At 44.9% G+C, this 12,860-nt stretch overlaps 1 protein-coding gene across 1 annotated transcript in view; it reads left to right on the top strand.

Moving 5' to 3' along the window:
- Positions 1–7,950, top strand: part of il17rd (interleukin 17 receptor D) — a 67,964-nt gene extending 60,014 nt beyond the window's left edge. The window contains exons 14-16 of the mRNA XM_031301386.2: positions 1,150–1,692; positions 5,029–5,324; positions 7,512–7,950. Of these exons, the coding sequence (XP_031157246.2) occupies positions 1,150–1,692; positions 5,029–5,324; positions 7,512–7,627 (955 nt within the window). The 3' untranslated portion in view covers positions 7,628–7,950. The remainder of the gene's footprint in view (positions 1–1,149; positions 1,693–5,028; positions 5,325–7,511) is intronic.
- Positions 7,951–12,860: the final 4,910 nt, after the last annotated feature.

Here is a 12,860-nt window from a genome sequence, read left to right as displayed (position 1 = left end):
GAATTTCCGGAGAAACCAGACCCACGTGACGCGTTCGTCCAATCAGCTGCCGGTTTTCATTTTTGGGCGACAATCCAGATTAACGGCGCCTGCTGTTATGGAGACGTATTACGTCTCGTCTCTTCGGTGTGTTCTGAGGAACTTTTTGGACCAATTCGGGGAGACTGATCAGTCACACTGGCTTTACTGCCGACGGTCGGCCGTCTGGTCGGTGTGTGACGGCCTTTAGGGATATCTTTGATATCTTTTAGCTGCTACTTTAGCCGATGCTGAGCGTCACTTTTGCAGGTTAAATTGACAAACGATGCTGACGGCAGATTGGCCAGTTGCATAAAAATAATAATTCACATATTTTCTCCACATCGTGCAGGCCTACTGTAGCAGAAAAATTGGTGTTAATTCAATTAATTAATGAAAACGTTCCGGTGACTGAGTGGTTAGCACTTCTGCCTCACAGCAAGTTGGCACTGCAGAGTTCGATCCCCGGTCCGGGCAGGGTCTTCCTGTGTTTGCGTGGGTCTCCTCCGGGTGCTCTGGTTTCCTCCCACCAGAAAGACATGCATGCTGGGTAACTAGGACTACAGTTGAAAGTTAGCCGTCTGGCTAACACTGGTGCAATTTCCGAAATGTATATTATTGTGCATTGTCCTAATAAAATAAATCTTAAAGGTGATGTAGGTAGGATTGGGAAGATCCAGGACTTAACCAAAAATCAACAACTTCTCAGTCCCTCCCCCCTTTCCGCTAAAGCCCAAAACGGTCTCCTAAGCCCCTCCCCCCACAAGGGAGAATGAATGCGTGTGCATGAGCAGTGATTGACATGCAGTTAGACACGCCCCCCTGGCCCTGATTGGTGCATCTGAACAGTTAGACACACCCCCCTGGCCCTGATTGGTGCATCTGAATAGTTAGACACCCCCCCGGCCCTGATTGGTGCATCTGAACAGGGAGAATTTTTGCAAATCCCACTCCAGGCTGTAGGTGGAGCCAGAGGAGCTAGAACTAGAACATAGGGTCAGTTTCAGCAAATATGACAGAAAGTTAGTTTTATAAGTCTTACCTACTGCACCTTTAAATCTTAAATTTTGAGACTGGGTGTCTAGAAACCATGCAGTCAGATCACTCTGTCATTTTCTTTCCTGTGTTTAGGTTTAAGCTGATGGACCAGCTGCCTCAGCTCTTCAGTCTGCTCCACTCCAGTCAGTCCAGTTTGGCTGATCGTGAGTCGCAGCCTCTCAATGTCTCCAGGAGGAACTACTTCAGAAGTAGGTCCGGACGCTCGCTCTACGTTTCCATCTGCAACATGCACCAGCACATCAGCCAAAACGCTGACTGGTTTGAGAAGCAGCTGGCTCCTTCAGGAGGTTCCTCGGCCTCTTCCTCCAAACCTGCTCCTCTCCCTGCTGTCCCGGCTCCGAGCCCTCCTCCAAAGCCTCCCTGCCCATCCTCCTCGTCTCTACCGGAGCAGAGGTTTGACGCAGGCTTGGTGCTGAACGAGGTGGTGGTGAAAACGCCGTCTCTGGAGGGCGGGGAGGGAGCATCGAGGAGGAACATGCTCCTGCTGGCCCCTGGCTCCAGTCCCAACCTTAACCTAGGCCCCAGCCTCAGTCCCAGTCCCAGTCCCAGTCCTGGTCCCTGTCCCAGTCCAGGCCTGCCACACTGCTCTCTGGCCACGCTGGGACCCACTTCAAGGTAAAGCAAGATTTAATACCACTGAACTCTGAAGGTTCTCCGTCGTCTAGGTCATAGTTATCCAAGGAAGGTTAAAAAACAAGGACAACCACTGATGGGCAATAACGCATTAGAAGGAACGCATTACTGTAATCCGATTACTTTTTTCAAGTAATGAGTAAAGTAAAGGATTACAATTCCAAAAACAGTAATTAGATTACTGTTACTTCCCCGTAAGCAGGCTGCGTTACTGCGTTACTTAACCGTGATTTTGTTTCGTGAGTGACAATGACGTATGAGCGCCGTGACGTCAGTAGTAAACATCGGCATGTGTAGCGTTGAACAAGAGACAACATGCAGCGCAGGAGAGAGCAGGACCATGCAGCGTTTAATGCTTGGAGGTACCGACATTACTGTGAGTTTGACTCGGTTAAAGGTGACAACAACATCAGCGTCCGCTGTACACTCTGCGTGGGAAGAAAACTTTTATCTACAGCGAAAAATTCCACCTTAAAATCTGAGCAAGCACCTAGCAAGCCGGCACAGGAACGTTAAACTCACTGAAAAAAACCCTGAACCCCCGACTGACATGACCGCTGCGGCTACGTCCAATACCACCGGGCGAACCTCCGAGGGCCCCTCTCCTGCCAAACAGGTGAAAATAGACTTAAAAGTAGGGATGTCCAGATCCGATCACGTGATCGGAAATCGGGCCCGATCACGTGGTTTCAGACTCGATCGGAATCGGACGTTACCTCCCGATCAGGACTGGGATATATATGTATATGTATTCTCATTATTTTTTAACACATCTATAGTTATGCGGTGGCCCAGAGTTAGACCCTTTTGACTCCACACAGAAACAGCAACGCGTGCGGCATGACATCACTTTGTTGCAGAGACGCTATTGGTTAAATGTCGGCAAAGTAGAACACGGAAGCAGCTTGAAGCGGAAACCGCGAGTATGTCTGCGGTCTGGAGGGATTATAAAGTTGATGACAACAACATTGCCATAGCAAACTGTGAGATATGTAACAGAAGGGCTCTGTTTGTTAACAGAGTTGTTGAATGTTAAAATAAGGTGAATTAAATAAAAAATAAGGAACATCCTGGATCTGTTTTTTCGCTCTTCTTTATTCTTTTTTTTATATATTACAGAAGTATCGGATCGGGACTCGGTATCGGTAGATACTCAAAATCAAATGACTCGGACTCGAGGGCAAAAATACCTGATCGGGACATCCCTAATTAAAAGCGACAGGACTTAGTGCCGCTGGACTGAAGAAGCTCCTCGCTGGCTATATTGTCGAGGACATGCTGCCAATTTCCACTTTTTCCACGTTTTATTCAGGTCGTGCATCATAGTTTTGAAAAGTAACTTAACTAGTAAAGTAAAATATAAGTAATCAGTAAAGTAACTGGATTACTTTCTTGGAGAAGTAATCAGTAATTAATTACTATTTCCAAGCAACTTGACCAACACTGAGGACAACTGGACTTTAGTTCTAAGTTCTTGAAGGCGAAGGTCTCTCACAGTGGCGTTCACGTATACAAGCAGGCGCCATGTTGGAGAAACAGTCGAATGACGAACGCCGTGTTTGAGCGATGTTACTGGTCACTGGTTGCACGGCGTTCGTGGTTTGACTGGTCGTGACTATTTTCCCAAGCTGGCGCCTGCTTGTATACGTGAACGCTACTGTCTTTATAATCTATCTTTTTAATAAACTGTCTGTACACTTACAAAGTTCTCAATGCTTCTGTTAACATGTAGGGACCTCATGATGCTACCGTGGAAGTGTGGAGATATTTAGAGAGAAGACACACCAGCCTGATAATCGGGCGTCGGGCCGTCTGGCGAGGTCGGTGACTCGAGTCTGTTCGGTGTGTCCCGTGCCGTCGGCCGTCAGAGGAGCCGTCGGCTTTAATTTGGCTGACCTGACATGTTCAGTCAGAGACAGGACAGTCGGAGACAGGGCAGTCGGAGACAGGGCAGTCGGAGACAGGGCAGTCAGAGACAGGACAGTCGGAGACAGGGTAGTCGGAGACAGGACAGTCGGAGACAGGACAGTCGGAGACAGGGTAGTCGGAGACAGGACAGTCGGAGACAGGACAGTCGGAGACAGGACAGTCGGAGACAGGGCAGTCAGAGACAGGGCAGTCGGAGACAGGACAGTCGGGACTCACCCGGAAATGGGGAGCGGATGAGCTGCTCAAAATCTGACGAAAATCTTTTAAACTGACCTTTGTTGATCTGAAATGAAGACAATCTGCACGGCCTATTTCTCTCTTCAAATGTTTTCAGAAACACGATTCGGTGAACTATTTTAGTCCAATATGAGATCGTATTCTGAACGAGCCGCCATGACAGTCTGGCTTTGAACTTCCGGAGAAAAAAGACCCACGTGACGCGTTCGTCCAATCAGCTGCCGGTCTTCATTTTCTGGGAAATAATCAGACTGTTAATGGAAACAATACAGAGCAGCGCCGCCTGCTGCTATGGAGACGTATTACGTTTTGCGCACGCGCAGAGCGTACGCTCAAGTCGGCGTCTCCTCAGTGTGTTCTGAGGAACTTTTTGGACCTCGGGGACCCGACTGATCAGTCTGACTGGCTTTACTGCCGACGGTCGGCCGTCTGGTTGGTGTGTCAGAGCCTTTAGAGTCTTGTTAGTGGTGTAGAAATAGAGATTTATTTTTACTTTACCCTCTGCCCCGACGACTAGCTTTATAAGCTACTCAGCGGTTTTGCAGTAGCTTGTTTCAAGCTAGAGACACATTAGATTAGCATGAAAACGTTTCCCAGAGAACGGTCGACTCAGTACACATACGTTATTAACCCCTAGGGTCATTTTGCGCCGGAATTGTCCTTTAAATAGCTGGGTTTCCCTACCGTTCAGTCACAACTGCAGAAGTCTCGTCGGCTCCTAACGATCACAAAAACAATGTTATCGAGGAAAAACTATTATTTTCACATTATGTTTTGCAAGTAAACTCTTATTTTGTCTTGTGTTCTGAATGACACACACACACACACACACACACACACACACACACACAGACACACACAGACACACACACACACACATTGCTCCTCAGGCACGCTAAACTCACTCGGCCAAGATTTGGACATATTTTTTATATTATTTATTGTAAGGGGAACTCAAAGTTAAACGGGAAAGTATTAAGGGAAATTTTAAGGTGTTTTTTTAAGTTCAGTGAATGCAACATCTTTCCAAAAGTCAATGAGTAATCGTGTTAAAGAATTGTGATTTAAATAATTGAAATATAATTGTGAATTTCTTTTTTTCCATAATCGAGCAGCCCTAGACTGACTGCTGCTGCTTTTCTGCTCCTTCAGGTCCACTTCTGGAATATCTGGACTGTTACCTGAAGAATCGTCCTCCTCCTCTTCCTCCTCGTCCTCCTCCTCGTCTTCTGCTCCCTCCATTCTCCAGGACAGGGTGTGCCCTGTCCACACCCAGGCAGAAGACGGCCATCATTCCCCTCCAGAGCTCCCGCCCCCTCGTGATTCGGGCATCTATGATTCGTCTGTCCCTTCCTCAGAGCTCTCCATTCCCTTAATGGAGGGTCTGTCACATGACCAGGCTGACTCCTCCTCCCTGGCAGACAGCGAATCATCTTCTTCGGGGCTGGGTAAGGCTGGCTTTTTCAGAAATGTTGTTATAATTTCATTTACTTTAGGGCTGTCAAAATTAACGTCTTATCAGTTCAGTTCAGTTCAGTCACTTTATTATCCCAAATGGGAAACTTGGTATGCAGTCAGGAGTGAAAGATAAAAAGAAACACATTCAAATGCAACATACAAATAAAGGCAACAATACAAGACATGAGTACCAACAATGTTTCCTGTATGTAATACACACAACACCATTTATCACCACTGGAACAATCTCTAAAAACAAAACAAAGTACTACATTATATGTGCAAATTAAGCTGAGTTATTGCACATGGGACAAAGGAGTTTTTACCCCTATTGGTCTTGAACCGAGGTACTCTAAATCTGCGACCTGAGGGGAGTATTTCAAAGTCAGAGTGAAGGGGGGGTGGTTTGTGCAGTCTAATATAGACCGGGCCTTGCGAAGAACTTGCTGGTCAAAGATAACCATCAAGGGGGACTTATAGGATGTCAGCAAGCAATGCATCATCAAGGCTGTGTTGTAGATGTTGATGAAAGCCACACCCTGTACGGCTTCTGAGCTTAAACCTGATCCTGAATCACAAATAAAAGGCTATATGGATAAGGAAAAGGGTCTTTTGAATGGCAAGTTCAGTTTCAAAGCCCTTTCAGATGCTTCTCTTGACAGGACTAAAGTTATTTGCATGAACTGTTGCTGTGAGCTGAGTTACCACCAGGGCAGTCCAGTCTCAATACCACTTGAAAAACCTGAAAAATATCCCTTTTAAAGTACATATAGAACAGATAAGAAATCGGCGAGTAATTTGCTAGTAACCGCAAGTTAACTGTAGACCTCAACAGTCCCGCCCACTGCCGACTCCGTAAGTAAGATTACAATGCTATTTCTCCATTGATAATTGGAGTATAAGCCCTAAAATAGTAACCGTCGATGGTAGACTTAAAACCAGCTACGACATGACTCAGATTGGATCTGCTCATACAGACGCCAACAGTTCATGGGGCACTACCCTTGTTTTGAGATAAATGTCTTTTATTCACGATGTCTTGGATAAGTACTCATTACCCACAATCCTAAGCATAACAGCAACGCCTCTGATTTGTCCAACTTGTTGTTACCATAGAAACGTTTACCGAAACCGCGAAACCAGAACGGCTAGAGCGAGCTGCTACCACTGAAGTCTCTGATAGTTTCTCTACGCGGTCTTGTATCTTTTGCCTTTTTGGCCATTTTCAAAATGTTTTTTTGGCGCCGAATCAAATGTTTCATGGTCACCATTCATCTCGTAGCTGGTTGTCATGGTTACAGGCTTAAAACTCTTTATATCAGCAATTTTCGAAACGTCAATGAAACTATTTAATGGGGGAAAAACTTCCGGAACCAGAGTCGTTAAAGTGTGTGGTCACTGTTGGGCTCCGTAGACAATCATGCAATAAATCACGATTAAACATTTTAGGCTACGTTTACATCGCTACGTTTACACCGCTACGTTTACACCGCTACCGCTACGTTTACACCGCTACGTTTACACCGCTACGTTTACATCGCTACGTTTACACCGCTACGCCAAAAGCCAAAAGAGATCTCTGTGCACCAAGCGTTCTTAGCTCCAGTAGAAGAACTAATCTGTTTAAACTAACACGCCCAGACCGCATATCCCATCGACATTCTCCTATACTGGGCATGTGCTAGTAGTTGCTATGGTAACAACATTAGCATCATGGCCACCAACAAAACTCAGCAAAGATTGTTCTTGCTCGGGCTTTAACTTCTGGATATTCGGCAGCGTTGCCACAACGGACCGAATGGCTTCGCTCGCATCTTTCTAGCGCACGACCTCAACGTCATCGTTCTCAGCCACTCCCTCTGTTCACTGATTGGACCGGTAAAGATTTGGCCGGAGAAAACCCAAGAATATACCGCAAACCCAGACGGAGTACTGAAGGGAAATGAAAATTGAGCGGAAGCACGTAGGAGGGCGGAGCCAGGCTACTCTGAAACGCCGGAGCAGTGTGACTGCAGGTGTAAACGTAGCAAAAGATATTCGTTTTTAAACTAAAACGTAGCAATGTAAATGTAGCCTTAGTCGATTGACAGTCCTAATTACTTGCTGCTCTCATCTCCTCATGTGACTGTTGCATAAAGGCTAAATAAATGACCCCCCCCCGGCTGTGTGTCTTTCAGGTGACGAGGAGCCGCCTGCTGTCACGTTGCTCCGCTGTGGCGCCGCCGCGGTCTGTAAAGCAGAGCTTCACCACCTGGAGCCCGGCGACGGACTCGCGCCCGTGGCCTCGCTGTAGGGGACGCCTCCAGACCAGTGATGTCATCACAGGGCCGGAAACGTTTTGGTTCTGGGACCTGAATCCGTTCTTGGAGGTGCTGTCATCTCATCGTCATGGAAACAAAACTGGAATTAATTAAAAGGTCACTGCAGTGGTTCAGCCTGTGGAAATGACTGTGTTCTAAAGGTCTGTAGTAACTATGGCAACCACTGAGTTCTAGAACACTGGTCCCTGGTAACTACGACAACCACTGAGTTCTAGAACACTGGTCCCTGGTAACTAAGGTAACCACTGAGTTCTAGAACACTGGTCCCTTGTAACTATGGTAACCACCGTTTTAAGCCCAGTTCAGACCAAAGATTCAGACAAGAGGAGTTGAAATTTACAACAAACTACAACATCGAAAAGAAAATACAAAAATATTTTTTAAAATAGGCATATGCTTATTTTTAAAGTAAGTGCTGTAGTACAACTAGCAGGAGACAAGTTATAATTGAGGTAAGTTTGGAGACACTACATTATTTAATCATTACATTAATACATATTTTTGTTGTATCTCTTTACGGTGTTGTAGTTTGTAGACGGTCCCTAAGCACTCGTCTTGCCGTCTCAACACCAGAACTAAACAGAGCTGAATTAGCACAACTTTGATGCCTTTCTGTCACATCTACTGCAGTCAGATTCACTGTGTTCACTCAGAAGGAATCACTGCACATGGGGAGGCACTTGTAACGACATCTCCAACATGTTACGAGGCTAAAAACATGTTTAAAACCTGCCCTGTTTCAGCCTCCTGGGTGCTAACTCTAGTAGGAGGATAACACGGTGTAGGCAGCACTGATTGGTTTAGTTTTTCTCGCTACTGACAGCACTCCACATTTACACACAACAGAGCTACGGGTTGAAATTGACCGGACTTCTCCTTTAACCCTTGTGTTGACTTCGGGTCACATTGGCCCGTTTTAAATTGTTGTTTTATATCAGAAAATATTGGACGTAGAAATAAGCGCTGAAAATGTGTAGAAGAAAAATTTTAAAATTTAAAACGTTGGAAAAAGCAAAAACAAATTGTGAAAAAAGGCGTCACAAATGTCAGAAAAAAAAGTTTTTTTCAAGGTTGAAGGGAAGACAACAAAGGGGTTAAGGCGAGCTCAAACGGGCCGGTTCAGACCGCTGCAACTCTTCCCTGCAACTTTCTAAAACGGTTTCGTCTTGCCCAAATCTTTGGTCTGAACTGGGCTTATGAACGGTCGTCCCTGGTAACTGTGGTAACCACTGGGTTGAGGAACATTAGTCCATGCTAACGATGTTAACCACTGAGTTCTGCCTGGATGATTTTTGAGGGACTGGATCTCCGGATGCTGGCGGGGCGGACCAGTTCAAACCAAAGACTGCTTCGGCACTGCGTCTTCATTGATTGATTGACAGCTGACACATGTATGAATGGATGTCCGTGCGTGCACTTTTTGTTGCAGAAACACAGGAAAACACATGTTCAGATGTTCCCCAGCAACAACTATCAAAGCAGCTTCTGAGGTTCTGTTATCCACAAAGACTTTTTTACCAAAAGCTGCTGAATGTATCAACACGTTAAGGACGTCCATAATGCAGCAACATTCAAACTCAGAGGATATTTGTTGTATTATTCTCAGCACTTGGGACCAAAGCCAAGTACACACTAAATACTTTGGAGAAAACCACATATTCATCAATGAATGCTGTCTTTTTTTCATGTGATCTGGTCTCTTTTTATATTAAGAGCATTTTTCATTATAAAGGTGAATTCCCCTAAAACAGATTTTTTTTTTAATGAGCAAGTTTTCCTCCTCATATGTTTTAACAGTAACGTAACTTTATTTAAAATGTTTTCAACATAGAAATGTCTTCTAAATATTTGTTGATGATGACCTATCCTTGAAGCAGCAAGTACAGTAACATGATGACCATTGCCTAATCATAAATAATTAAACTGGAAAATAACTTTGGAAAACTGAACAGGACTGTCAATGTACTAAAACCTGCTAATGTGATTTAGGCTACATCTACACTACTACGTTTTGGTTTAAAGTGCTCATATTATGCTCATTTCAGGTTCATAATTGTATTTTGAGGTTGTACCAGAATAGGTTTACATGGTTTAATTATCAAAAAACACCATATTTCTGTTGTACTGCTCATTGCTGCAGCTCCTCTTTTCACCCTGTGTTCAGTTCTCTGTTTTAGCTACAGAGTGAGACCTCTCACTGCTGGAACATCTTTGTTGGCAGTCGCACATGCTCAGTAGCTAGGTAAGATCACATGCTCAGTAGCTAGGTAAGATCACATGCTCAGTAGCTAGTAGGATACAGCCAGTCAAAGCAGAGTATGAGGGCGTGCCCTGACAGTACCTAGGTAAGACTAGCCATCGAGCAGTATGAGACCCTGACAGTACCTAGGTAAGGACTACTAGCCAGTCAGAAGCAGAGTATGAGGGCGTGCCCTGACAGTGCCTAGGTAAGGTAAGTCTCCCGGTTAATCCTGCCTTGTACTACTGAAGTTGGAGAAACAGCTAGCTAGATGTGGTATTAGCTAAAGTGGTTAGCACACACCAAATGTTTCGGCCGATAATGTAGAAAGCCGTGCAGATGTTGACCAGCTCACCCGGAGACTGAAGGCAGGACACATTCAGAAACCGTATCTCACTCAAAACACCATGGATGGTTTTTATTAAAGTCTGTATGTGTGTGGAAGCACCAGAGACACAAAATAACTCCCCAAATCCCAGAAAAAGTGATTTTTTTTCATAATATGGGCACTTTAAAAACTAACTAACTACGTCTTAAACAACATTATGACTTACCATAACTGTGGCTTAAATTTGACAATTATCTCATAATTGTGACTTAGTAATTATTGGGACATAAAGTCAAATGTTTGAGTTGCTGCTGTAGGCAGACTGACAACTTCTGGTTGATCTGCAGGTTTGAGTTGGTTGGAAGGGAAGATTCAGCATTTCCTACGTGTAAATAGTATTCTTATTTTTATATTTTCCCTGGAAATGTCTGTTCTGCTTCAATTATGTATAGTTAGACTGTTGTATTACTGTACTATTCTATAGAAATGTACTGTTTTATAGTACCTTAATGTAGAAAAAAAAGATAAATCCATCTAATAAAACATTCAGCTTTTCATCTTTTTTTCTGCTCAATCTTTGTTTTTAAAAGGTCCAATGTGTGGGAGTTTCTCCCGTCTAGCGTTGAGATCATACATCATCAACTCTCTCGCTCCACGCAGTTCAGAGTACGTATTACAGCTACGGTAGCCTTCGCGCTTCAAGAAGACGGTCTCCTTCTCTTTTCAATCTCCTTTTTCTTTCCATCCACCAGATGGATTGCTTCCCATTTGCTCGGCATATCCATCTGGGAACTTTCCGTTGGAGAACTTTTGGGAAGGGGCGAAAATCCTGGTTAGCTGATTGGATAAACCCTCTGTCTATCACCAACCTGGCTCCGCCAGATAGCTCGCGAGATCAGGACGGTCTCACAAGGCTAATTTTCTTCACGACTAGCGGAGCCAGTTGATATATCAAACTCTTGTTGAAACCAGTCGGGAGAAGAGCAACACCATCTTTTCCTCTGAGAAAAGCCTCCAGTGCTGTTTTTTGCTCTTCTTTCAATGAAGGAATAATTTCTAATTCGGATAAAACTTGCGTGATAGCTACGCTCATCTCATCCGTGGAAGCCGCCACGTTGTTTAGACTGAACAGTCGCTTCTGGTTGCGTCACACCTAAACCCGCCTCAAAACCAACGCTGATTGGTCGGTCGTTTGGCGAACGGCTCCAAATTTTCTTTAACTCAAGATGCCAGACTGATCTGGGAGTGGAAAACTGGAGCTGACGAGATCAGGACGCTCTCACGAGGCTACCTCCATGTTTCCTTCTTCTAACTTGCCGGGGCCGGGAAGCTACGATACCCATTAGCAGCATTAGCAGCAGCTGTGAGGTTATCATGTGACAGCAGTATGTCCTGTATGTCCCTTACACACACACACACACAGAGACACACAGACAGACAGAGACACACACACACACACACAGAGACACACACACACACACAGAGACAGACAGACAGACAGACGGAGCAGTGTGTCCTGTATGTCTCTTACCAGCTAACGTATTTCTAGATGGATCATGAATATGGAGCGTCTACTCCAGTTCATGCAAACACAAATGTTAAATTTCAACCAATAGGAATACTTGGAGTTGATGGTGGAGGTAAATATTCATGAAAAAGGACACGTTTGAAAAGGAACAACAGCAACACAGATTTTGATAATGAACAACTAAACACGTTACACACTGGGCCTTTAAGGGTTTATGATTATAATAATAAACCGTTTTCTTGTTTTTCTTGTCACAGTTACTTGGTAAAAAGCTGTCACAAAAAGTAGTTTTATCAGATAACCAATCCAAACTCATGCACAGTAATTATATTGCTTCATGGCTGGTAATCATCTCTCAGTTGCTTCAAGCTGACTAACAGGTTTTAGTTTCTTACAGTAAAACACACACACGCTCACTTCACTGACATAAAAACCAGCAGACAGCTCTATTGTGTGTGAGCTGTGAAGCGTCAATCCTTAAAACAACACAAGCCTCTAAAGCTCACAGACAACCGGGCTCAAAGGCACAAAGTCAGCCAGTCCTACATAGGTCTACCTTCAAAGTAAAAGCACAAGCCTGTAAGGAATCTGGCTGAAATTAAGACCACGTCCACACGTACCAAAACAACTTCCCTGGCATCGTTTCAAGAATATTAGCATCCAAACGGATCCATTTGTAAAAGACTCAACACGCTACTTCATATTCCAGGCCTATAGGCGGCGCTGTTTCTGCTACAGAAATTCACCAAAAACGGAGACGAGGCGGAGCATGCACATAAAGCTTGCCCACTGTATACAAACAGACAGTAGAAGCAGAAACCAAACAGCCCAAGTAACCCTAAAAGCAGCTACACACCGAGCCGATAATCGGCCGTCTGACAGTCTGGCGAGGTCGGTGACTCGAGTCTGTTTGGTGTGTTCGTGCCGTCGTCCGTTGGAGGAGCCGTCGGCCTTCATTTTGGCCGACCTGACATGCTCAGTCAGAGACAGGACAGTCAGAGACAGGACAGTTAGAGACAGGACAGTCGGAGACAGGACAGTCGGAGACAGGGCAGTCGGAGACAGGACAGTCGGAGACAGGGCAGTCGGAGACAGGACAGTCGGAGACAG

This window comes from Sander lucioperca, chromosome 6, assembly GCF_008315115.2.
Source record: "Sander lucioperca isolate FBNREF2018 chromosome 6, SLUC_FBN_1.2, whole genome shotgun sequence".
Taxonomy (NCBI): domain Eukaryota; kingdom Metazoa; phylum Chordata; class Actinopteri; order Perciformes; family Percidae; genus Sander; species Sander lucioperca.
Note: the sequence above shows the minus strand (reverse complement) of the source record. Positions and strands in the feature narration are given on the sequence as shown.